At 41.1% G+C, this 25,351-nt stretch overlaps 1 protein-coding gene and 1 long non-coding RNA gene across 3 annotated transcripts in view; one reads left to right on the forward strand and one right to left on the reverse strand.

The window, feature by feature from the left end:
- STARD13 (StAR related lipid transfer domain containing 13) overlaps positions 1–24,330 on the reverse strand; it is a 242,541-nt gene extending 218,211 nt beyond the window's left edge. For both annotated transcript variants that reach the window (XM_043576630.1, XM_043576617.1), the window contains exon 1: positions 24,207–24,330. In XM_043576630.1, the coding sequence (XP_043432565.1) occupies positions 24,207–24,330 (124 nt within the window). The remainder of the gene's footprint in view (positions 1–24,206) is intronic.
- On the forward strand, positions 23,011–25,186 carry LOC122481308. The gene is made up of 4 exons (XR_006296821.1): positions 23,011–23,452; positions 23,749–23,931; positions 24,241–24,549; positions 24,845–25,186. It is a non-coding gene; the product is annotated as an uncharacterized LOC122481308 (long non-coding RNA).
- Positions 25,187–25,351: the final 165 nt, after the last annotated feature.

Consider the following 25,351-nt stretch of genomic DNA (forward strand, 5'->3'; position numbering starts at 1 on the left):
AAAACTGACTGAATACTTCTAGGCAGGCCTGTTCCTTCCTCTTTACTTTTGTTTACAGCATTCTCTGCACCTCACAACCCTGATTTCTATTAGTTCCATTATGAATAAAGGTAATAAAAAATAAAAACTGACATTTTAAGCACTTACTCTGTGCCATCCCCATTCTTTTACATATTTTATTCAAACACACAACAACATGATTATTAGCCCCATTTTACAGATGAGAGAACTGAGATATCTGGCCTAAAGTCACATGGCCAGGAGATGGTAGCCCACAAAAACCGGGGCTCTCCCACTCTCTAGACCTCATGATGAGTAGGCATCAGTTCTCGTTACTTATCCTCCTCTCCAGCCAAGCCAAAGCCATCTCTTTCCAGAGGCTTTCTACAAGCACCTCTTATTGATAGGAATTTATTTATTTTTCCTCTATCTTTTCAGCATTTATAAACCCAGTTTTCTAGGACATTAATTTGTTACCTTGGTAATTTTTTTAAGTATCATCAAAGACATGTATTTTGCACATCATGTTTAGCTTTTGTTGAATTATAAAGAAGAGACTGTGATATTTCTCTTGCTCTCTCTCTCTCTTTTTTCTTCTGCTATGTCTGACCTGTTCATGAAAGAATGTTCTGAATTGAAGTGGGTGTTCAACAGACATTATCAACTCACCACTCATTAATCACAGTGGTGGGATTAGCATGTGTGCAATCGCCTAACAAACACTATATCTCACTTCAAAATCGATTTCATTTAGTTTTACATTACTACTCACTATTGTATCTAGTCTCTTCACTTACAGAACTTTTCGAATCTAAGGATGGCAATCAACAAGATTGGCTTATATCTCCTCATTATGTACACAACATGCAAATAAACAGCCCAAAGTTTTAGTAACATGAAACTTCAGAACAACGCAGTTGGCGAGATCTTGACCTACAGGTGAAAGGAGCCCAACATGTGTTGTTTACGCTGTTCTCCACATAGTTTGGCTGAGTAGTTAAACCGCCAGGAGTGCATTCAAAAATGTATCGCATATTTTCCTTTCCTAACAAATGAACCAGAAAATATATTTTGCAACTTGGAAAGGCATGTTTTCTCCAAATACAACTTGGAAACTTACATCTGCACATAAAAATGTTGAACATCTTAAAATATGAACAAATGCTAAGGTTTTAGGAATGATCTAACAGCTGTTGCACACACAGATGTGACGTAAAAGCTGCAGAAACATTATTCAGCTATCCAGAAATAGGATCTAAAAGCCTTCTCTTTTGGTACAGAAGAATTCATTTATTTTCCTCTTTTTAAACAAGACCTTTCAGAAATTAAAAAGAAGAGACTGCTGTATTTAAAAGCTAAACCAATACATGCTATGATAATGTAATAGAGTTCACACTTCTACTAATTTGAACTAATATTCCATTTTTGAAAGATATACAAAGCCCTGCAGATATTAAATTAGTTAAAACTTCCAGGCCATTATGAACAAGCAGTAGTATGATTTTCTTATGAAACACACACACACACACACACACACACACACACACAAACTTTTTTTTTTTAAAGAAACTTAGAGATGGAGATAGAAATGTAGGCAAGAACTGAAACAGAATAAGAGAATAAATTTGAAGTCCTGATATTTTTTCTTCTGGCCAGAAAATGGGTACCACCACGGAGGGTACCACAGAATATAATGAGAAAAGGGCCCCTCGCCTCCAGCGTGTTCAATGCTGTGTTAATGGCACCTACTCACTTTGTCCCTCGCTGATTCTCTTAGCTGCAACCACACCAACTGCCTTCTAATCCCTGGCCTGACTCAATGCTTTCCTGATTTTGAACCTTCACAAATGCTGTTCCCATTGCTTTAAATGTCTTTTCTAATACTTCCTTCTAAGGAACTTCTACTATTCTAGAACTTAGCTCCAATGATATTTATTCTTCAATGAAGCCTTCTCCAACCTTTCTGATGCTATCAATCCCCTTGCTACACTTCCATAGCACCCTTTCTTCTCCTACATAGCACTTTAAACACTGTAATTAAATAATTAAATGTGCGAAGGTCAATCCACAGCCCTGGACTGCAAGTTTTATGAGATCTTTTCCTTTTCAGCTATATCCACAAACCCAGCAAAGCATCTTGCCCAAAAGAGCACTCAACATATTAATGCATATATTTACACTTCAAAGCACTATCTCTAACCTCCTGCTTTCGTATTTTCCTATGCCTTAAACTTGGTTTTCGGGCCTTCAATTAAGTTAATGCCAGGGAAGAATGGTCTTTGGCAACGCATGTGGCCAGAGCTGTGCCTCACGCTCATGAAGAGAGCACTGGACTCTATAAAATGACTCCCATAAGAAATTCTCCCCTGCTCCTTAAACCAGTCTGATTTCTATTCCAATGTCATTCCTTTCTGGTCTGGTTTCACAGTCTCCACTGAGAAAAAAAAAATTGCATTCCTCTCGGGAATTTCGTAAGGCTATTTCCACAGCTGACGATCACTCTGATTTTATGGGGGAGGGAAGTTAAAAAAAAAGTGCTATATTTCACAACAGCTGAAATAATTTTCTGCCAAAACCTGTTTTAAATTCAAAGTATGTTTTTTCTGTATGTACAAGGCAGCTACAGGTCTAGAGATATAATGTGACATATGAATTTAGCACTCTCATATGCACAAACAGAGCAGATATTTTTATATACTGCTAATGATAATAATTACTATTGACTCTAAAGTAAGCAAATCCATATTTGTTTTCAAGTTAAGTGTGTTACTTGAGAATATTTGAAAACATTTGCTAAAGGGGTGTGAACAGTGCACATTCTCATCAAAATCCATCTGTCTGAATCTATTAACTGGCATTTCCCCAGCTGGGGCATTCCTCAAGTCCTGCATAACAGAAGCTCCTTATGCCAAGGGTGAGGGCTGATACCTAACTTAGAAACCGGGTTTATTTCATAGAGAATTAAAAATTCTACACAGACTTTGAAAATGTGTATCTCTATGAGCCTAGCATATCAAACACAGAACCAAAGGTTGATGTTGAATAAAGAATTAAAGTCTGAAGTTCCAAAATCAAGCTAGTCCTCAAAACTGTCTTCCTCTTTTTTAAAAAAATCCTCCAGAGCTTGCTCACAAAAACATCTTGAAAGTACTCACGAAAATTATTCAGGGAAGGAGGTATTTAGTGCTTCATCACCTTTTGTCCCCCCGCTAACCTCACGGCTTTCCATCTTTTACTCAATGTTAATGAAGAGATACTACATGCGTTTTTGTAATTTGTATGTTTTTGACAGATTAAGATATTTGGATTACCTAATTTAAAAAAACCCTCTAGGGGCGCCTGGGTGGCGCAGTCGGTTAAGCGTCCGACTTCAGCCAGGTCACGATCTCGCGGTCCGTGAGTTCGAGCCCCGAGTCAGGCTCTGGGCTGATGGCTCGGAGCCTGGAGCCTGTTTCGACTCTGTGTCTCCCTCTCTCTCTGCCCCTCCCCCGTTCATGCTCTGTCTCTCTCTGTCCCAAAAATAAAAAAATAAAAACAAAACAAAACAACAAAAAAAACCCCTCTACTTTTATCATTTAAAAAGGTTGTATGTGGGGGGGGGGCTTGGTTGAGCATCCGCCATGGGCTCAGGTCATGATCTCATGGTTTGTGGGTTCGAGCCCCACGTCAGGCTCTATGCTGACAGCTGGGAGCCTAGAGTCTGCTTCGGATTCTGTGTCTCCCTCTCTCTCTCCCGCCCCTCCCCAACTTGTGCGCTCACACGCGTTCTTTCTCTCCCTCAAAAATAAATAAATAAACTTAAAAATAAATAAATTAAAAAAAACCTTTTAAAACAAAGGTTGTATGTGTCTTTTGAGTACACTGAAGGTAGTAATAACTATGTGCAGATTGCTCATTACATACTGATCTCTATGCATACCGAGTCTATCCCTAAAACCCTCCCTTCTGAAAGTGGGTGCTGCTTCTCCAGTCTATGCAGCAAGTCATTCCTCCTGGCCCTGGGTTTCTTTTCCTGCCTCTATTTTTTTCTTCCTTATAGAGCTAAAGTATATATGATACACTATATATATATATATATATATATATATATATATATATATATCTTTTTAAAAAAGTAAACTGAAGGGATTCTGAACCTGCACGCTAGAAAAGCTTGTCATTAGGCTGCTTGAGTATCATCGACCACTCACCATCCTTTCTGAAAACACCAGGAGCACAACTGTGCTTTTGGTGCAACCAGCACTAAGGCTGAACTTAACTTTTATCTCTAACTTTCATGCAACCCTAAAATGGCTGACATGCCAGGTCTCAGGACCTGCAGAAAAAAATAGGATGAGATCTTTTTCCAGACACTCACTCCACTTGCTGTCATCAACTAACAGTTCTGCCCATAGCTACCTCCTGATTAGTCCCATAAAGAGGAAATAGAATGAATAAAGAAAATGAAAAGTAGGATGAAGTCTTGGTATAACCTAGGATTTTGAATCCTTTTTCTTTACAAAACTTTTTTATGTGAGGTACTTTAGAGAATTTTAACTTTAATCCCCTTCTCTTGCCCATCCCATTATGGGCTGGATTAAACTATCCAAATGTTGCATGCCCGAAGGGCAAGAAAAGAAGTGGGGGGGAATAAAAACAAAAACATACCCTGCCTCCTGAACTGTCTGACACATATTTTATGAACCTTAGAAATTCACCATCAGATCTCTGAAGCCTAACTTTGTCTCTGTTATAGACAGCGGAAAAGTCAAGCTGTAAGAACATAATTCATTAATTCATGAAAAGCGCCAAGGAGATTTATCCCCATCCTCCCCTCCTCTAAAAACACAAGTGCTACATTTCAATAGAGTTAAATATAAGAGCTTCCTTTCACAACAACTGTAAAAATCACAGGATGTATAAAATCATTTTAAATAGGTAAAACAAATAAACAGGAAATCTCCTGCATCTCCACCTGGCATTACTTTGGCTGTGCCTTACATGCTGCGAGAATCCTGAGACTGATCAAACCAGAGTTGCTGTGAGAACTTTCTTCACACCCAGTGTACTTTTGTACACTGAAGTTTGACACGGAGGCCATCAAGGTAAGAGGCTAAATTTCAAATGAAATTTCAAATTTGGCCTATTTCAATAAAGTGATGTAAACCAGACACAATGCCCTATGAACTGAGCTCTTGTTTTCAACTATTGTCTTTGGTTTTCTTCCTGTACTCACACATCTAGGGAAAGGAAAGGAAACCACACTGAGAGAATCTGCTGTGTGATAAACTGGTATTTTTTAAAGAGGGTCCCAGAGACTTACAGCCTCACAATCCTCAGGAAAACATCTTAAAAATGCAGGCTCCTGGACCCCCATCTGTTTAAACTGGGTTTCTAACTGGTGGATCCCAGATTCTGTATATTGAAAAACCCCTCAGACGATTCTTCTGTACTAAAAGTTAAGAATGAATGGAATGACTTTGTCTCAATGCTTTCGTACAGGTTCTCTTATTTAGCCATTGAAGACTACATCTCACCTCAGTTCCAGGAGTCTATTAACACCCAAGTGGTGATGTTAATAATTTAATTTGTATGTTTGTTCTCCCTTTACGCAGAAATGACTGTGCTCCTCTTCTGCCATGGATGCACCATGAGTGAGCATGTGAGCCTTCAAGGAACACAGCCCTAACCACGAGACTCCACTTAATTCCTAAGCCTCCATAAGCTTTACTTGTATCACATGAAAAATGAGTGTAGGGGAGACTGGGTGGCTCAGTGGACTGAGCATCCGACTCTTGATTTAGGTTCAGGTCATGATCTCACAGTTTGTGAGCTTGAGCCCCCGCATCGGACTCTGCGCTGACAGTGCAGAATCTCCTTAGGATTCTCCCTTTCCCTCCTCCCTGTCTCTCTCTGCCCCTCCCCCATTTGCATAAGCACTCTTTCTCTCTCAAAATAAACTTAAAAAAAAAAAAAGAAAGAAAAATGAGTGTAATACTGACTTGCTAGCCCTGTTTTAAGTTTTAGATACAATAACTTGTGTACCTGGAACACAGTTAGCACCCAAAAAGTTGTAGGTATTGTCATTTTTCTTGAAAAAAATGGTGCCACCAAGAAATAATTGTATATGTACCCATATTGTGCTTCTATCTTAGAAGAGCACATTAGACGTGTGATTATAAAGCAGTGCTACCATTTAAAAAATACCTATAGGAGCCATGTGTCTGCTATCTTCAGTGAAGGAATTCTCTTGGGAGATCACATTTACTTTTAAAAATGCTGGCTGGCTCGCTTGAAATATTTCAAAACACTCTTTTGAGTACACGTTAGAAGTATGTAGTGATTATTTTGAGGTGCTTTTTATAATCAGTATGCTAGTTTTATGATCAACAGGTATGTTTTATAATCAACATGCTATTTTTATTACTATAAAATAAATAAATAAAATTGTAAAGGGGGCAAATCTGTCCTTTAAAATAGATGTTTGTGAAAAAATTAAAAAAAAAAAAAAAGGGGGGGGGCGCCTGGGTGGCGCAGTCGGTTAAGCGTCCGACTTCAGCCAGGTCACGATCTCGCGGTCCGTGAGTTCGAGCCCCGCGTCAGGCTCTGGGCGGATGGCTCAGAGCCTGGAGCTTGTTTCCGATTCTGTGTCTCCCTCTCTCTCTGCCCCTCCCCGTTCATGCTCTGTCTCTCTCTGTCCCAAAAATAAATAAATGTTGAAAAAAAAAATTTTTTTTAAATAAAATAGTTAGATCTTTCACGGACAATCCTGGTGAGAAGAAGGTATTGGTTTTTCTCTGGGGACCCAACATTAAAATCTAGCCAAAGAGAAGTGACACTCATTTTCTTCTTATTGTGGTTCATAAGGGGGCAATTCCCCAGGAAAAGCATCACGCATTATGCTAGGGAGGCTGCGTTGCCAGCAGCAGTATCATTTGGACACAAATATTTCAGTATATTTTCCAAAATCTGTCTTATTTGGTTTAATCAAGCCTAAAACAGCACTTCTATTTTTCATACACTGCCTCTTTACAGGCTTTCTTGAGTTAATATACTTAGTCTGTAGAAATTACTTTTCCTACTACAAGGATTTCTATCCAGAATAAGCAGTAGCCAGGTATAGAAGTGATAGAGGATGTGCTCTGATATACAGTTCCCTCTAAACTAATATGTACAGAGGTTTGAGGGCTCGTGAGACAGATCACCTGGTTCTAATTCTTTGCTTCAGAATACTCCTGAGCTTTGTGAAACTGGGCCAAGATTCACATACATTTTACAGTCTAAATGTCTCCATTATAAAATGAAGACTTCGATAATATTGACCCTACAATACAGGTCATTAGGGTGACATAAAAATTATGCATGTGAAGTGCTTAGCACGGTCTCGGGCACATGGTAAGACTCAATCAAAGCAGCTGCTATCTGTTTTGCCAGGATCTCCTTGGCGGGGAGCAATGGTTTCATCTAAACTGGGAAATTCCTTAATTTTTTTTGAAAGGTTGATGGAGAAAGGCTGAGAGGAATGGGGTTAAGGGATTTTTCTATGACCATCTCAACAGTCTCCCTAATTTAGCTCATAATCCCCTTGAGGTCCTAAGTACGGTGTTAATATTTCCCACATTCCAAAAGGGGGACTCTGGTCACAACAAGATTTCTAAGGGTGCCAGTAAGTTATCAGTGGAGGTAGAATCAAATTCAGCATTGTTTCCAGTTGGGTTCTCCAACAGTTCACTGCCTTTCATATGCAGATGATTTGTTATGCAATAATTTAATTCAATGCTTTTCATAAAGAATGCCACAGAAGGGCTTCTTCATGTGTGTTACTTTGGTGTTGCCCTGGTGACATTTGAAGAGCCCTCGGGCAACCATGGATATCTGAGGATTCCAGAGAGCAACTCCATGTGAACAAAAAGGGTGAGTGTTACAATGCAGCTGTTCAATGGAGATTCTCAAGTTATGTATCATGAATTAGAACTTTTCTTCTGGCTTTTTTTTTCTCCTCCTTGCCTCTAGTCAGTGTGTTGGATAAATAAATTCAGCTTTCCAGGAGAGGCTAAGCTTATGCATCACCAAAGAACTCAACTATTTTTAATGAAATTTTGTAAAAACCTTTTTCATCGTGAACCTAACGCCATTCGGTGTATATACTACAGTCAAACAATTATAAGATTTCTTATAAGAATTGTAAGAAATCTTCCACAGTGGTAAGTTTCTCAAAGGAAGAATTTTATCTTATTCATTTTTGTGTCCCCACTACCTGGTATGCGATCTTGCCTCAAGTAGGTCATCCATAAATGGATGGTTCTTTTTAAAGACACTATTTAAAAAAAATAGTCCGAAATCTGAAAAATTGATAAAGAAGTCAGGTTAGTTTTCTGTGAAAATTACCGACTACCAAATCTCTGTAATATACCAGATGTATAGCACACACTCCCCAGAACTGTAAACTTGTAAATCCATGCAACTGCACCACGATCAGGAGTGAAAAAGCCCCAAGGAGCAAGGCAGGAAAGTGGAAATTCACAGGAGTTTCTGTAGTTTCTGCTAATTTAACTAAAGTCATTGTTAAAAGCCACAGAAGACCTCAAGTTCTTTGCCACACCCATGCAAGAAAAGAGGCTCTGATGGTTATTCTTTAAAGTGGTAGAGCAAGGTAACCTTAAAAAGATAAATACAAAAATAAACAGGGGCTGGTGATTCTTACCTCAAACACTGATGGAGAAAGGAAAACAGATGCATATGACATAAAGTCCTAGAGCTAGAAAAGAAATGACAAACTATCTGATATAGCACTGGAAGTCATGGATAAAATCCACAGGCTCATAATCTGGTCCCTGCCCACCTCTCCAGTTTTCTTCAACCGTTCCCCTTCTTGACCCCAGGTCCCATCAATCAATATATAAAATTTACTCATGCAACTTCATTCCTCTCTGTTTCTTTGCATGTGCTTGCGTTTTCCCTTACTTAGGATGTAATTTCTCTCCTTTAAGGCCCCACTCAAGGGTCATTTGCTCGGCAAAGCCAGGCCAAGTTCATCACTCCATCCTCTAATCTACCTCTATAGCTTGTATATTCTGCTGCTGACGTTGCATTTGTCTACAAGTCCTTGAGGGTAAGACTTAGTGTCTTTTTCATCTTTTTATGCTTGGGGCATAGAGCATAGCAGAGTATCTGGAATATGATATTCATTAAATGTTTCTGAATGAATGAATGGATCTAATTAATTCTTCCCATTTGTGTCAAAAAATTGAGGGGCCAGAGGTTATTCTCTCCTTCTTTTTAATTAAGCACTGGCCCCTATGTGACTAGCAACTAAGTATTTATGGGGTTTTGGGGGGTTGTTTTGTTTTTTACAACTGAGACATTAACCAAACTTGATATTTCTGGGAGGCCTCTAAAAAATCTTTCTGGGGAGCCTGGGTGGCTCAGTCGGTTAAGCGTCTGAATTTAGCTCAGGTCATGATCTCATGGTTCATGGATTTGAGCCCCACGTCAGGCTCTGTGCTAACAGCTCAGAGTCCGGAGCCTGCTTCAGATTCTGTGCCTCCCTCTCTTTCTGCCACTCCCCCACTCATACTCTGTCTCTCTCTCAAAAATAAATAAACATTAAAAAAATTTTTAAGCCACTCTTGGCCTTTATCATCTTTTCTTCTCAACTTTTACATCATAAACCAGATAACTGTTCACGGCAAATTATACTCAAGATCATATCAGGACTCCTTCCCAGGCCTAATGCTGCAGAGGACCTGGCCATCTGAAAACCCCTTTTCTTACCACTCTCCCACCCAATCACCATACCCCAAGCCCCACTGACATTCTGGCCTTTCTTCAAACACATCCGTGCTCTCCTGCTTCAGGAATGATCCATGTCCTATTCTCTCTGCCTAGAACACTCTTTGCCCCAGATCTTTGAATGTCTCTGCTCCAATCTCCTCCTCCCCAGAGAGATCTTCGGTGGCCATCAGATCCAAAATAGCACTCTCTTTCATTCTCCAGTTCCTTCTCATTATTTGTTTTTCTTCATGATGTGCTACTTGTAACACATATTATATGTTTATTCATTACTATCTGTCTCCTTCCACTCAAATGGAAGCTTGGTGAGGGTGTGGATTTTGTCTTTTGGTCACCACTGAATCCCCAGTAGGTGGGACGGTGTTTGACATGGTAGGGACTTCATAAATATTTGTTGAATAATTTAAGTGAATAAGAACTTGGAGTCACTATGGGAAAAAAATCATATGATTTGGGGGGTTAAAAAATCATTTTTTCCCTCTAGCTCTGTAATTTAAAATAATGGCCCAAAGGGCCATTAAATAGATGAAAAATTGTTATTTAAATTTCAATCATGCTTTCTCCCATTTTCGTCACCCAGTATGTGACGATAGCAGTGTTAGTTTTCTTTAGCTATAAAATTTCCATTTGCACCTTGGAAGGAGGCAGGAGGACAGGTCAAGGTTATCTTGCAGGGCGTGGGGCCACCAGAGCACTTAGAAAGGAGCAATTATTCCTTTAATGTCCTTCAGTCATTGAGGCAGTGAGTCAGGCTGCCGGAACAAACACTCATAAACATATTTCATGGGGAAAGCTTTGCTCTTGAGGTAAGGAACCATTTTTCCCTCAAGAAGTTTGTACTCTAGACTAATTTCAAAAATGGGCATCTTGCTTGCTATTGGATGGCTAAGTATGAATTCACCTATAATCCTATGAGACACAGCTGGACTCTAATCTCAAATTTATCACCAATAAGATATGTGACCTGGAATGGGTTAACTGAATCTCTCTGAGATTCAATCGACCCTTGTAAAATGAATAGCCTGGAAAAGGTAATCTGAAAGTCATCCATATGCTCTAACATTTCATGTGTTTTCCAGTTAAAAGAAAGAAAAGGATGGAATGTTGGCTGTTATTTCCTCATAATATTAAAGGGCTTGAATAAATAAATATACTATCTTGATCAATATCAGTTCAGCCTTTTGAAGCTTGCTAGGAAGTAATTTCACAAAAGGAGAAAAGGCATTTTTTTATTTCTTTAACAACTAGGTGTTTTTACTATGTGGGTTATACAGTGGGAGGTAAAAGATTTTTTTTTTTTTTTTAACATAAGACAGTTTCTCAATTATAGTACAAAAGAAATCTTCCTGGTTTCTGAAGACTGGAATATTCAGCAGAATGAAGAGAAAGGCAGGTACTTGAAGCCAGATGAGACTATGCCCTCTCCTGGATGTGCTGGCCTCAGCCAGGTTTCTTCACGTACCCCCTCCTTAAAATGGGAATGATAATCGTGACCTCAGCATCTTACTGTGATGGTTCGCATGGTGACATGTGGAGAAACACTGAATTAGGGGCCTGACATGCAGCAGGCCCTCAAGCTGCTCCCACCCTCTAGCCCCCCTGAGAGCACTGAGGTACGGAAGGCGAGGCTGTCTGGAGGCAGGAGTGGGCATAACCAGAACAGCACTAGCAACAAAATCATGAAGGAGTTGAGCTAGTCCTTGAAAATGGCTAAGATCTAGGTAGGCAGGAGAGAAAAGTATGAGACTAGAAAAACACTGAATAGCACAAGGCATAGAGCCTGAAAAAAAATCATGAGTTTAGAGCCATTTCCAGTCACCGGTGAGAGGACAGTGCTGGGCAGGCAGTAAACAAACAACAAAAATCACCTAGGAAGCTTGCTAAAAATGATAACTACAGACCAATCCTCTCCCCCACCCCCTACCACACACACACAAACACACTTATTATACTGCTTCCCCAGGGATGATTTTGATCCAGTGGATCTTGTGAGGAGTCCAGGAGCCTGTATTTTAAAAGCTTTTCTAGTGGTTCTGATGCTCAGTTAGGCTTGGGAGCCTGACTCGCAACTGACCTCTCACAGAGCAGAGCTCACACTGGGCAACAGGAAAGAGACCAGAAGACTGAGCACTGGAGTAGGAGCTGGATCCAAATCCCTCTCTGGCCCTCACTGGTCATGAGGCTTTGGGTAGTCACATTATTTTTCTTATTTTCATTTGTCTCACTTAAATAATTGAGATCTTAGCACCTACCCCGCCTTTCTCAAGGGACTTTTGTGAGAACCTAATGATTTTAATCCACTGTTATATTACCTTAATGGAAAGACATTTAACTGTAAGTCTTACACAAATATTTAGGATCACCATTAATCATCGTCTTTATTACCATGGGGACCCTGGGATGCCAGGATGCCATGGTGAGCTCCCACCTAATACCCCCTATGGTAACCTTGAGGCAACACTGGGTGGGGCTCTGCAAATAGTTCCGTATGGTCACAATGACACCCATCAACACTTACCCCTTCTTCCTATAAGTGCTAGACTGTGACAAGGATGTGGCTCTTGGAGTCTTCAGGATCTCACAAACCTTACAAGTCATGTGAATTGTGCCAGCCTCCCAAATCTACATAGCTACAAGTAGTAGTTATGTGCCTTGAACAAGTTACTTAACCTCTCCACGCCTTAGTTTCCTCGGGCATCAGCTGGAGGTAGTAGCACCCAGGGCTACTGTGTACAACTGTGTGGGCTGTGACTTACACAGAGCAACCAGCCAAGGGGTGGGGGTGGGGGGCACACAGGATGAAATTCAGGCCAGGGTACACTCACTTAGCTGCCTGCCCTTGGGGCTGCATTTGCTCAGAAGAGGCACCGTTTTCTAATTTGTGAGCCCAGAGAAGAAGCCTTTTTCTAAATCACAGCAAGCTGCTGTGGGTGCTAACAGTGACCCTGGCAGTACCTTTCCTGAAGCCTGGGCATCAAATGAGAAAATGTGTGAAGTCTTTAGCATAATGCCTGGCACACAATGGGGTCCAAGCAGGTTTGCTGTTAATATTATAATGACCACTGGTTCATTCACTCAACAGACACTCATTGTGCACATTCTGTATCCCAGCTACTGTGCTAGGGCAACTGGACTATCGACAGTGAACAAGGCACCGTCTTTTTCCCGGGAGGAGGTTGGGGCTAAGGTGCAAACAGACACTTGAGTAAATCATTGTATTTGAGTACTGATGTAGGGGACCTTGTCCAGAGTGAGAGTTATAGTTTCACTTTCCGAATTCTGGCAACTGTGCTATTAAGGTTTAATTTACTCCTATAGATTTTTTTTTTTTTTTTAACCTGGCAAGTCGAACTTGTTCAGGCTCTTGGATAGAGCTGTTTACACCTCTCGCTCTTCTCATATGTATAGATCTGAACATACAGAAGGAGCTTACCAAGCCACTGTCACTTGATTCTCCTTGTGGAATAGTACCTGGGCCCACCTTCGTGCCACGGCCCTGCTGTCAGCCAGGTTCACTTCTAACATGGCCTTGAATCCACCGACGAGGGACCTACTTATTTACTACTTAGAACTATGCAAGCACATTCTTGTTTGAAGTAGCTTAAGAGCAAATGAAAATGCACTCTTTTTTTTTAGTCAATTGCCCAGAAATACTTAGCATTAAATAATAAACTTAATTTCCAACAAAAGAAAGTGTCCTTTTTAAAAAAACATTATTAAATGGTGAGTTCTGTGTATAGCTTCCGTTAGCAAAGAGGGATTTTAAACTGTGCACTACTAAGAGACTAGACTCTAGTCAGCTTTAGTGCTCTTCATGGAGACAGGTGGACATAATGACAAAACAAAATGTTGGCAGATATGGGCTGAAAATCCCTGGTGATAAATGATAGGCTTTATTACTACCTCTCCTAATTTCCTTTTCTTAGTAAGTAGCCCTGGATGAACCTACACAGGAAATAACCTTAATGGTTTTAATAGCAGTGGCTTAATGAATTAATCTATTATGGGTATTGCAAATAACTTTTTAATTAAGAAAAAGCTTAATTAAGCACTTTTCAAAACAAGCCTTGGATCTGAAAATCTAGATTACCAAGAGTTGTATAATTTGTCCCTATTTCCTATTATACCTAAACACTGCAAAACCTTAAAAAACTAATTAAAATATTTGCTTCAATATATGTAATAGCTAAAATAAAATCACTATAGCTCTGTAAACCCTAGGGGTAATGTTATTGCCTTATTTTATAATGATGCTGTCAGAATCAATAAACAATAAAATAAAACAAACACAATTTCTCCCTTGGGAGATCGCCTTTCCCAAGAGCAAGAAGCACAGGGCACGTGGATTATAGATTGTAGGTGCTTAAGGAAAGGCTTCCAAGGTCCCTTCCAAATCTAATATCCTAGGTTTTTATGCATCCCTTTATCTTACTTAAATAACAGCAAGTCACCAATGAAGGTGAACTCACAAATCAAGGCATGATTCTACAAGACCCTGGCTTTCTCTGAATGCAGGACCAGCTACGTCACTTGGCAGGCACCGTACAAAAGGAAAATGGGGCCCCTCCATTCAACGATTATTAATAATTTCAAAATTTCAATAGAAGAACACTAGACCAAGGACGGAGCCCTTCTGAGAAGTGACCCTGCGTGAGTGCGGTGCAGGGGCTGTTGAGAGATTCTACAGGTGTTCACAGGCCCAGGATTCCCAGCTTGCCCCCCAACTTGTTCCACTCCAGTTCTGGCAGAGGTAGCTCCAATTACAGAAAGTACCAATTATAAGTTGTTGCTGTTGGTGGAGGTAGGTAACCAAACCAGCATGGGGAATGGCACTGGCAGGCATCTGAGGGTATGCTTCTGGGCTTCAGCTTCCTCATCTCTCAGAACATCCTATGAAATCTACACAGAAAGGGAGCTAAAAGACTTAGTGCATTAAGTTTCCTTCAGACACATGGTCTGGTTTTACAGGCTCATTGATCTTTAAAGCTAAATGGGTCCTTAGAGATTATCTAGTCTAACTTCCCTCATTTTAATTAGGTCTCCATCAAATTCCATTTAGGCCAAGGGCATGGGAATGAATTCATGGTTGCATACCTCTAAAGCTGATGGTGATTTTGAGGAACAAACCATAATTGATGATCTTTCAGAAAGACAAACGTTAGTAGAATGAATGATTCATGCTAGAACACTAATGGGTTACACAAGATGCTGCCAACCATGCTGCCAACATATGTAGTTTTTGATTTTTTTTTTTTTTTAATCTCAGAGCAAAGAGAGTGAGACTAACGTCTCAGCTCTTGGAAATCCCTGAACATGGGATCTTAAGAATAGGTTCGTAAAATACGGTGCTGGGGTAACCATCTGACTTGATCTCAGCTCAGGTCATGATTTCACGGTTCGTGGGATCAAGCCCCGTGTTGGGCTCTGTGCTAACAGTGTGGAGCCTGCTTGCGATTCTTTCTCTCCCTGTCTCTCTGCCCCTCCCCAACTCGTGCTCACGCACACTCTCTCTCTGAAAATAAATAAATAAACTTAAAAAAAGAGACATGGCTGATGAATGAAGGGGGTAAGTGGTTTAAGGCTAGAGATAAAAGCATGTCCTTTACCAGGAAATATGTCTCTGCTGCTCTATTCTCCACTTGCATGTACACATATAGTTGACCCTTGAACGACACAGGTTTGAACTGTGCAGGTTCACTTGTATCTGGACTTTTTCCCCCAAAAATACAGTCCAGTACTTTAGATGTATTTTCACTTCCTTATGATATTCTTTTTTTTTTTTAATGTTTATTTTTGAGAGAGAAAGAGAGCATGAGTGGGGGTGGGGGGGTGGAGGGAGGGGGGCAGAGAGAGAGAGAGAGGGAGACACAGAATCTGAAGCAGGCTCCAGGCTCTCAGCTGTCTGTACAGAGTCCAACATGAGGCCTGAACCTACAGACCACAAGATCATGACCTGGGGCTCGAAGTCGGATGCTCAACCGATTGAGTCACCAGGAACCCCTACTTCCTTATGATATATTCTTAATAACATATTCTTTTCTCTAGCTTACTTTCTTATAAGAACACAGTGTATATATACGTATATATATATGTATGTATATATACACACACACACATATATATAATATATATTATATTATTTTGTTATATTTATTTTATATTATTATATATTTATTTTATTATTACATATTATATAATATATATTATACAAAATATGTGTTAATTGACTATTTATGTTATTAGTCTGGTCAGCAGTAGGCTATTATTCGTAGGCAAGTTTTGGGGGCACTCAAAAGTTATACCTGGAGTTTTGACTGTGCGGGGGTCGCTAGGAGTGTCTGTGTGTATATAGCCATATAAACTCTCATACAATATTTATTAGGGGCCAGACACTATGTAAATACTTTGAAAATATTAACTCATTTAATCTTCATAACAACCCTATGCGGTAAGTACTATGCGTATCCTCCTTTTTAAAGATGAGGAAACTAAAGAACATTGAGATTACTTATCTTTCCCAAGGACTGACTGCTTAAATGTTGGAGGCAGGATTCAAACCCATGTAGTCTGGGGCTCCAGTAGCCACTCCCAACCAGTAGATCACGATGCCATGCCAGTAATCCTCCATCATGCCAAACACAGCTAATCCTGCCCTCCACTACATACGCACTGAAAGTAAAGTAACATGCATTTACAGTCCTGGGTGCTCCATGCTCCTGGCACTGTAGCCATAGCTGTGGCAAATATGTATATCAACATTATGACTGAAGTGACGCTAATTTCACAGATGTTAATCACCATTGCACAGCTGTGATTTTATTCATATGACATCTCAAATAGCTTCAATCCCTTTTCCACCACTACAGTGCTACTCTACGTGGTTAAGAGTTCTCTTTTTCATTTGCCATTATTGATTTGATTTAGATTTAAGAACAAAAATCAAACATACAGCACAAAGCTTCTTTCTTTTTCCAGAAAGAATAAAACAGCCTATATTGAAATATATGAAAGTTTTTTTTTTTAACTTACTTACTTTAATTCTAACAATTGTTCGTCTTTTATGTCTATTGCTTATGACGTATTTTCTTGGGACTAAAATAAAGATGTAATTTATTTCCAAGATCATGAGGACACCTCCTCATGGCTGGGACAGGTGCAGTCTATCACTGTTTTTGAAGAGTTCTGAGATGAATGCAATTCACTGTCAGGTGAAGGAGGGAAGCAATACTCGGACCTCCTTGCAATGTCACTGTTTCCCATGCAGTTCCCATGCAGCGGTGCGTTAGTGTAACTTATACTGTTACACACATTCAAATATTTGCACTTTTAGAACCTTATCATAGTGATAAATATTACATTTCAATGGAAAGTGCTTTCAAATATCTTTCAAGGAACCTGGCTACTTTTCTACTTTATCAGATGGAGAGAGAATAAAAAGCATCTGATAAGACTTTCCAACTTAATGTCAGCAAGTAAATATATTAATTTTCATGGGATTGAACAACAATTACCTCTCATATTCATTTGATTTCCTATATAGGAAAGAGAAAGAAAAGTATTCACCAAACACAGTATGCCGTGTTGAAATATAGATAAAATATGCAGCATGAGACAATATAACAGAACCGTAAGATTCTGAAATTTTTATTTTGGATAAAAATGTTACTAGGGAAATAGTCTGCCTGAAAATATAAAATGGCTTGACACAGCAGATTTGCAAACGCAATATTGTGTAGTCATGGCACATTCTATACTGTCCTTTTGCAATTTCTGGAAGCTTGCTCTATTTCTGGTTAAATAGATGAGTTAAGTGATTTGAGCAGCATAATAAAATTTGTGTGCTTTGCCAGGATAAAACCACAGTACTAAATTAATATCCTGCACTACAGTCCCAACATGCTTTGACAAGGATGCTATTTCATGGCTCAATAAATACTTATTGACTAACTACAAACATGACAAAAATGTTTGTCCTTCAACTCGACTGTTTTAGGACTAAACATTCAAGGATTCTGAAAAAAGCCCAGGAATGTTGTAACACTTTTCAAACCACTTTTGTTTTCATTTTGCAATATCACTAAGCTTGCAAAAGGGCAGAATTAAATATACTGTTGGATAAACTCCCAGTAAACTACAAGGCCTTTTAGCAAATTTTTCCTTATAAGTTGTTTTATTGAACAGAAGGTTTAAAAAAACACAATGAAAGGAGTATATATTCATTTCATTAGACGTGTGCTCCATGTCTCATGTTGTTGAGTCAAAAAAATTGTACCACATGGTCTCCTCAAGGAGTTCCAGCCAACTATTAGGGCTCGTGTCTCTTATACAGAGCACCGCCAGCAATTAATGAATGTGATCATTTCCTTTCTCCAATTCTTGGAGGAAATTGTGTTACTTCTAAGGGTTAGCCAGCATGCTGCAGATAGGTTAGGCCAAGTTTAAGTTACTCTTCTTACAAATGCAAAAAGTTAAGATAGTATTTATTTTTCTCAGAGAAATTCCCTTCAATCAACTTTATTATGGACAAACCATAACTGATAAATGTCAGTAAATGGATGCAGTACTCAAAACCTCAATATACAGAACTTTTCTTACAAGCTAAGCTTTGTTTGAGTAGACTATTCCTGGATATCATGACATTGAAAAAGTCATCTTTCCAATATAAAGCTCTTACTTCATTATATGTGGGGTCAACAGGTTATAATAACCATAGAAGTATTCCTGCTAAGACCACTTATACTTAACCATATTTTTATTTTTTTTAATGAGGGCAAACTTGAGCAGCCTTCCCTTCAAATGTTATTTGAAGTTTTTAATTTCTACTTTGTGGTATCATTTCTAAATTTAAAAAAGTTATATTTTATTAGCGAGACATATTTTTATGATTATTTTCATTCATCAGCAGTTCTGGGACCAAATAAATCTGTCACAAAAGATTATTCAGCATAGCACGATTATTCTTCTGCTATAGGAATGCTGAATTCAGACAGTGTTGCTTTTTCAAATTCTCCAGAAACTTAGCATATGTATATATAGAGAGAGTTCACATCGAAATAGTGTGCTCTAAATAAAGGATGCCCTAGGATTCTGTCCTTGGCCCTCCTCTTATTTACATATTTTTTCCTAAGTAACCCCATCTAATCCTTAGGTTTTATTCTATAAAAGTTATATGACAATCACTTCTGGATTTATATTTCTGGCTTTGACTTTTCTTCCAAACCCGTACTTGCACAGCCAACTTTTTGACTTTTACTTTTGGATGTCTAAGAGGCACTTTTGGTCTAAGTTGGCTCAAGGAGAACTCCTCAAGCCTCATCTGTCCAATGCCAAAAGCAAAAACAAACAAAAAACAAAAACAAAAACAAACAAAAAAAAACCACCAAAGAACAAAAACAAAACTTCCTTTTGCAGCTGCAACACGCGTATCTGCCACGTGCCCCATCTCAGCCGATGGCACTACAACCCAGGAGTTCTTGATCCTTCTCCCTCACCTCCAGCAACTAACCTCAGCATTGTCGTCTCTCCTTTCAACACATATTCCAAATATGTCCCTACATCTCCATCTCTATCACTATTACCCTAGTCCCTGTCACTGTTTATCTTCACCTAGACCACTCTGGTGGCAATTAAACCAGGACCTGCCGCTCCTCTGCATAAAGTCCTTTGCTTCTTACCATAGGTAGAACTAAAAGCAAATTTCTTACCCTGGCAACTAGGCCCAAACTTTTATTTTTCTGTAAAATGACAAGCTCATTCCAACCCTACTTAATCAAAACTTTTCTTAGGGGCCTAGAATATGACCTTCTGCTAGACATAGACTTTTGAGAGTTATAAAATGGTAGTTAATATAAGCAGTGGTTCTTAGGCCAGGTTACCCACTGGAACCATCTGTGGAGCTTGAAACAGAATACTCATCCCCAGGCCCTCTCTAAACTGAAGCAGAATCTCTAAGAGGCAGCCAGGACACTGATATTCATAAAAGGCTCCCAGTGATTTTATGTGCAGCTAAGGCTGAGAACCCTTATATAAGGAATATGTTCTCCTTCTCTGATTTTAATTGCATGCTTACTTAGATTTTTTTTGTCATTGTTAATATAAATCACATCTAAATGTATTCTCCTTTCAAGAGATGTTTAAAAAAACACCTGACAAGTGGGATGGCCTGTACCTTACAGGAAAGTGACAATAAAAAAGAAGAACGTTGATTAGATTTTAATAAGGAACGTCTTTATCGCCTATGTTCTATTCTTGATCCCACTCTGCATTAAAGTCCCAGTCTTGTGTTTACATCACATCACAGGATGCTACTGTTGACTCTGAGAATGAATGAACCTGTTTTAACATGACAAGAACTCACTGAAATTTGGTGGAATTAGTGTTTCTCATCGAAACTCAAACTTTTCAGTGTTTTAAGTTAGTTTATTCTTGGCAGCAATAGAACTTCCTGTGTCTAAGAGAAATGATTTAAAATGAGACTATAAAAGAGATCAAAAGACTTGGACATCAGTTAGTTCACAAGCCACCTAAACACTGTTATGTGAGTATAAAGGAATCAAACATATGGATTACATTTCCATTAAAATAGAGTAGGGTTTTAAAATAAAGGAGCAGAAAGCTTTAGAGAACTCATTTGGATTTTCTCAGACCTTACCATTTGAAAAGTAGTTCAAGCTGCTTACAAACACCAAAAGCTGAGGGGTATGCTGCTGCCTAGAGAATTTAATGATGCTACAAAAGCTCAGAATCGTCACCAGTGGTGGCTGATTAGAGATCTGGGGAAGCCAAAAGAACCTGTCACTCACCTATCTTGAAGAAACCTACATTTAGGCTTTATGACAGCCTCTCATTCTTATAGCCCTTGGCTTCTTATAGTGATGGTAGTGGGCAAGGCTCACCACCTAGGGGCCCCTGACAAGCTAGAGGTATGGCTGTTGGTTTCAAATCTCTATGAGCCCATACACTTAGCAGTCCAACAGGATGACAAAGGGACATTGTTTTAGGTGTATAGGGTTATCTTTGTCACTCCAGGAGTAAAAAAAAGAGCAATGTTTCCAGTTAATTTTACTATTCTTTTTTAAACTAATTGCAAGTGCCAGACTTGGAGAAAGGATTTGAGGTCCGTGTGTCTCCATAAAGCCTATGGAAGAAGCAGGGTAACTGTAAGGGAAAATGGGCACAGGTGGCCTTTGACTTTTGACAACACGCATTAGAATCCTGCTTTGAACACTAATTTTGTCATCTTGGGAATAAATAACAATTACCACCATTATTGGAATAATCAATATTGAGATAACAAGTAAGAAAAACTCTTGCTGACCCCTTGCGGGGTTAGAGTCTCGGGAAATTAAGAAGTATGCATTGGCAAAAATGCCATAGTCTGATGGAAATTTGGCAGCTACTACAGATTTGGAAGGCCCAAGAAGCGCTCCCAGTATCAATCCTTCTTTAACAATAACTTACCCCTTTTTAAATTTAGTGATAAAATGAATATATTTGAACATCCTTCACATCTTATCCTTCCAATGATTTCATTATCTGCATTGTGATACGTGTTAAGAAATACTTCTTTCGATTACGTATAGTCCCTTCCTTCCTAAATATGGCCCCACAGCACAGAAATCCACACACTTCAGTATCATTAAGCACTTTTACTTCTTGACTTTGTTTCATTGACAAGACAGCCCCTCACAAAGAGAAGTAGGAGTGAGTTAGAATAAGGATTTCCTTCCTTTGGGTGTAAAAAAGTAAAAGGGAGACTCAAATACCTTCAGGATTGCTCTAGACAATAAACACAAGTTTGTTATAAAGCACTGTGAATACTGTTCTATTAACCAGAGGTAATAAGAAGAAAATTTTAGAGAATTTAAAGAAATACCAGCACACCAATTTTATCTGATAGAAAAAAAAAAAAAAAACAACTTCAGAAAAAAAAGCCAGTCAGTATCATGTCTTGGCAGGGTGGATAGTCTCTGGGGGTCCATTCATATGGTTGGTTATTCTGATATTGTGAACAGAACCATAGAAAGAACACTTTTACAAATGAAGAACACTTTCCCCTAGAATTGATGCCAACATTAATAACTTAAGTATTTCAGTGTCTCGTGGCCAAAGTTCCATATTTTAGCTACCTTAGCAAGAAAACCCAAGAAAATCAATTTGCATCTAAAAGCTCCTTCATGGAGTTGGCTTGGTTTTGTGGCAATCATCCCAGCTTGCTTGGAGAAGCACAAGTTGAAGTCTGCTTCACAGAGGATTGTTTGGTGCTAGTTGAATAACCCGCTGGCATCCACTGTTAGCAGAGTGGTAAGCAGATTATGGGTAAGCAGATATTAATATTCTGATTAAACATTTTAAAACCTCATACCGCTATTTTAAAAACTAATTGCACTACTCTGGGAGAACTCTTAGACTTACCATTCTGAAGCCATTTCTAGCCTTAATTTCTATATACTCATGATCTTAAAATCTCTTTCTATGGTTTATTTCCCAGAATCAAACCCTTTTCTCTCCACCACCTTACCTAAACTGCAATTTCTACAATTCATGTGAATAAATGACTTTCCTGGACAACCTTAATGGTTTTAAGTCTTTACACTCTCCTCCTTCCCAGATCTCTTTTTGAAAAAGACAGGGCTGCAGTCATCTTTGGCCTCAGCTTCTATAAAAACCCAGCACAGCCTTGGCAGCCCTCCTGGAAAGACTTCTTGTTTCCTGAAGATCCATTGATTTAACAAATTTAACAAACTTAAGTAACAGAAGCTATGAAGGAGACATTTGCAGTTAGCACTCTGAAGTTAGGAAGCAACAAATGTTTACTAGACCACAAAAATTTTTCTGACACCATCCATCACATAGATTATACAATTTAGCAGGGTAACAGGGAAAGTTACTAATTGTTATTAACTGAGGTCTGCAATGCACATACAAGTCTTTAAAAGTCAACAGTCAAAACTACCAGTTGTCACAACTTATTTCTGGGTCTAGACTGAAAAGTCTGTTTATTTCTTGGGTGCTTACTAAACGGGGCCACTGTGTTGGACAGGAAATATGGGATGAACATTTTATGCTGACAACATTGAGTGTTGAAATCATCTATAATCCCTGCTTCTAATTTCACCGGTTAGATTGATAAGGACCTCACAGTGAAGGAGATACAGTCTCTGGGCACCTACTCCAGAATGCTGTCAGGCTGCATGGGTGCAGGGGCAGAACATCTAGCAAACACACTTCAGTTCTACTTTAAGGAAAAGGGGAGGAGCCCAGAGGAGGTTAAAATCTCCCATGTCACCCTTGGTATCCCTTCCCTCTGTCCAGACTTCATACCTTCTTCTTCTCTAGAACTCTCTTCCATCCTTGTGGTCACTGACCAACTCAGGAGATACTGCTGGAGAGACAGGAGGCAACAAGGTCCAGAGACTGGACCGGTGGTCAGCTCAGGGACCCTTCCAACCACACTTCCCTCAATCCCTGAAACACCTCAAGCAGCCAGCCCTTGGGCGAAGGGATCCTAAATCCTCCACTGCTCTGGAACTGTGTGGAGGGCGGCTTTCCCTTATTGGGGCAGGGATGATGCGGTGACTAACCAGACCTACAGCTCTGAATGAGGGCTCTGAGAAGGCTCAGGCCACTCACTGCATCCGTGGCCCTACAAGGAGATGGTTCCATCGAAGACAGCACAGAAGTAAGGTCACGGCGTGGGGAGGCTGGGGGAGGTGCTAAGGAGGGGGCTGGCGTTCTGACCTAAGCAAGGATTCTTAAGGACCCCTTAGCTCAGAATAATCACCTCTTCTCTTCCTCTGATTCGTGGGCAATAGGTCCCGAACGGGAGGCCCCTCTTTTGGAATCCCAAAGTTAGGAGAGCCTGATCCACAGCAAGACCGGGATTGTGGGCGGCGATCCACTTGCACCAACAGCTGTCCACCTGTCCTTCCCCAAATCTTCTCCCTACCCCGATCCCCCAAACGTCTGGTCTCCCAGAACTTTGGAGATTCTCCCTTGCTTTGTCCCCCCCCTCCCCCCCCCCCCCAACACGCTGTGGAACAGGCGAAGTTGGGAGAGAGGTAGCCCTCGGGGAGGCACTCATTCATTCACCGGGTGGATGGCTGCGGAGCGCGGGCCAGCCGGGCCAGGCGGCCGCCAGAAGGAAGGAAGAGTCGCCAGGTAAGCCCGGCGCCCGCTCTCGGCCCCGCGTGGCGCTCCCCGCCAGGCTGTCAGCGCGCGGGACCGACCCCACACCGCCCGGGGAGCGCGGGGAGCGCGGGGAGCGCGGGCGCTCGGGCCGGGCCGGGAGGGGGTGCGCGCGGCCGGCCCGGCCCAGCCCCCGGCCCCGAAAACCTGTGCGGGGCACCCCGAGAGAAGGCGGGAGGTGGGCCGGGCGTGCCGAGCCGCCCGCGCCTCCTCCTGCCCCGCGGCCCCGGAGTCTCGCGGGCACCGACCTGCCAGCCGTCTCTCCCGGACGTTCTTCCACAGCAGATCCCAGGCTCTGGCCGTGGAGTCCCGCAACTGCTCGCTGATGGACCGCCTGAGCTGCGTTGGGAAGGGCTTCCGTTTGCTGGTCATTTTAGATCCGTCCTCATAACGACCAGCGAGCGGGCTCGCCACCGCCACTCCCGCGTGGCCCGCAACTCAGACTCCCGGAGACCCGAGACGCCTGGCGCGGGACTCCCGCTGGGGTCCCGGGACCCGCCGCGGGCGCGACATGGGTCCGCCGCCGTCCCGCGCTGGGGGCTCCTCCGCGCGCGCGGGCCGAGATGCGCCGCCCGCCCCGAGCCGAGCAAGGTTAACCTCTGCGCTCCGTCAACTCCTCTACTCCTTTCCCACTTTCCCTCCCTCCCTCCCCTCGGCTCCGCGCTCCGCCGCTCCCCTCCCTCCTCCTCCCTCCTCCTCTCTCCGGGACTGTCTAGCGCCCCACTCCTTCCCCCTGCGAGCTTTTCCTCCCCTCCCTCACCGCCTCCCTCGCCTGAACCTGACGGCCTGGCCCCATACTCACGGAGCTCCCACCCCCTTTTCAGTTTCACTCGGAGATCAGGGGCTGTACCATATTCCTATTTTTTGACAGTTTCCATTTTTTCAGTTTCAGAAGCCACCACCATCACCACCACCGTAACACAGATTTTAAACTATGCCACAGCTGGTGCCATTATAACTCATCGGAGTTTTCCTGAACTCAAGTCACTTGACGTCAGCTATTCAGTTTGACTAACATTCTTCTGGAGTTGGATACGGGTGTTCTCGGGTTTTATGTTAATCTCTCCTCATTTCATCAATGAAATGATTATCTGGCTGCAACCAGCAATCAAATTAAGTGATTTAAAAAGTCAAGGGACGCCTGGGCGGCTCAGCCGGTTGAGGGTCCGACTTCAGCTCAGGTCATGATCTCGCGGTTGGTGGGTTCGAGCCCCGCGTTGGGCTCTGTGCTGACAGCTCGGAGCCCTGAGCTTGCTTCGGATTCTGTGTCTCCTTCTCTCTCTGCCTCTCCCCCACTCGTGCACTGTCTCACTCTCTCTCAAAAATAAATAAATGTAAAAAAATAATTTTTTTAAGTCAAAATATTACAGCCACTGCGTTGGAGGAAAATTAA

Source organism: Prionailurus bengalensis, chromosome A1, assembly GCF_016509475.1.
Source record: "Prionailurus bengalensis isolate Pbe53 chromosome A1, Fcat_Pben_1.1_paternal_pri, whole genome shotgun sequence".
Lineage (NCBI taxonomy): Eukaryota > Metazoa > Chordata > Mammalia > Carnivora > Felidae > Prionailurus > Prionailurus bengalensis.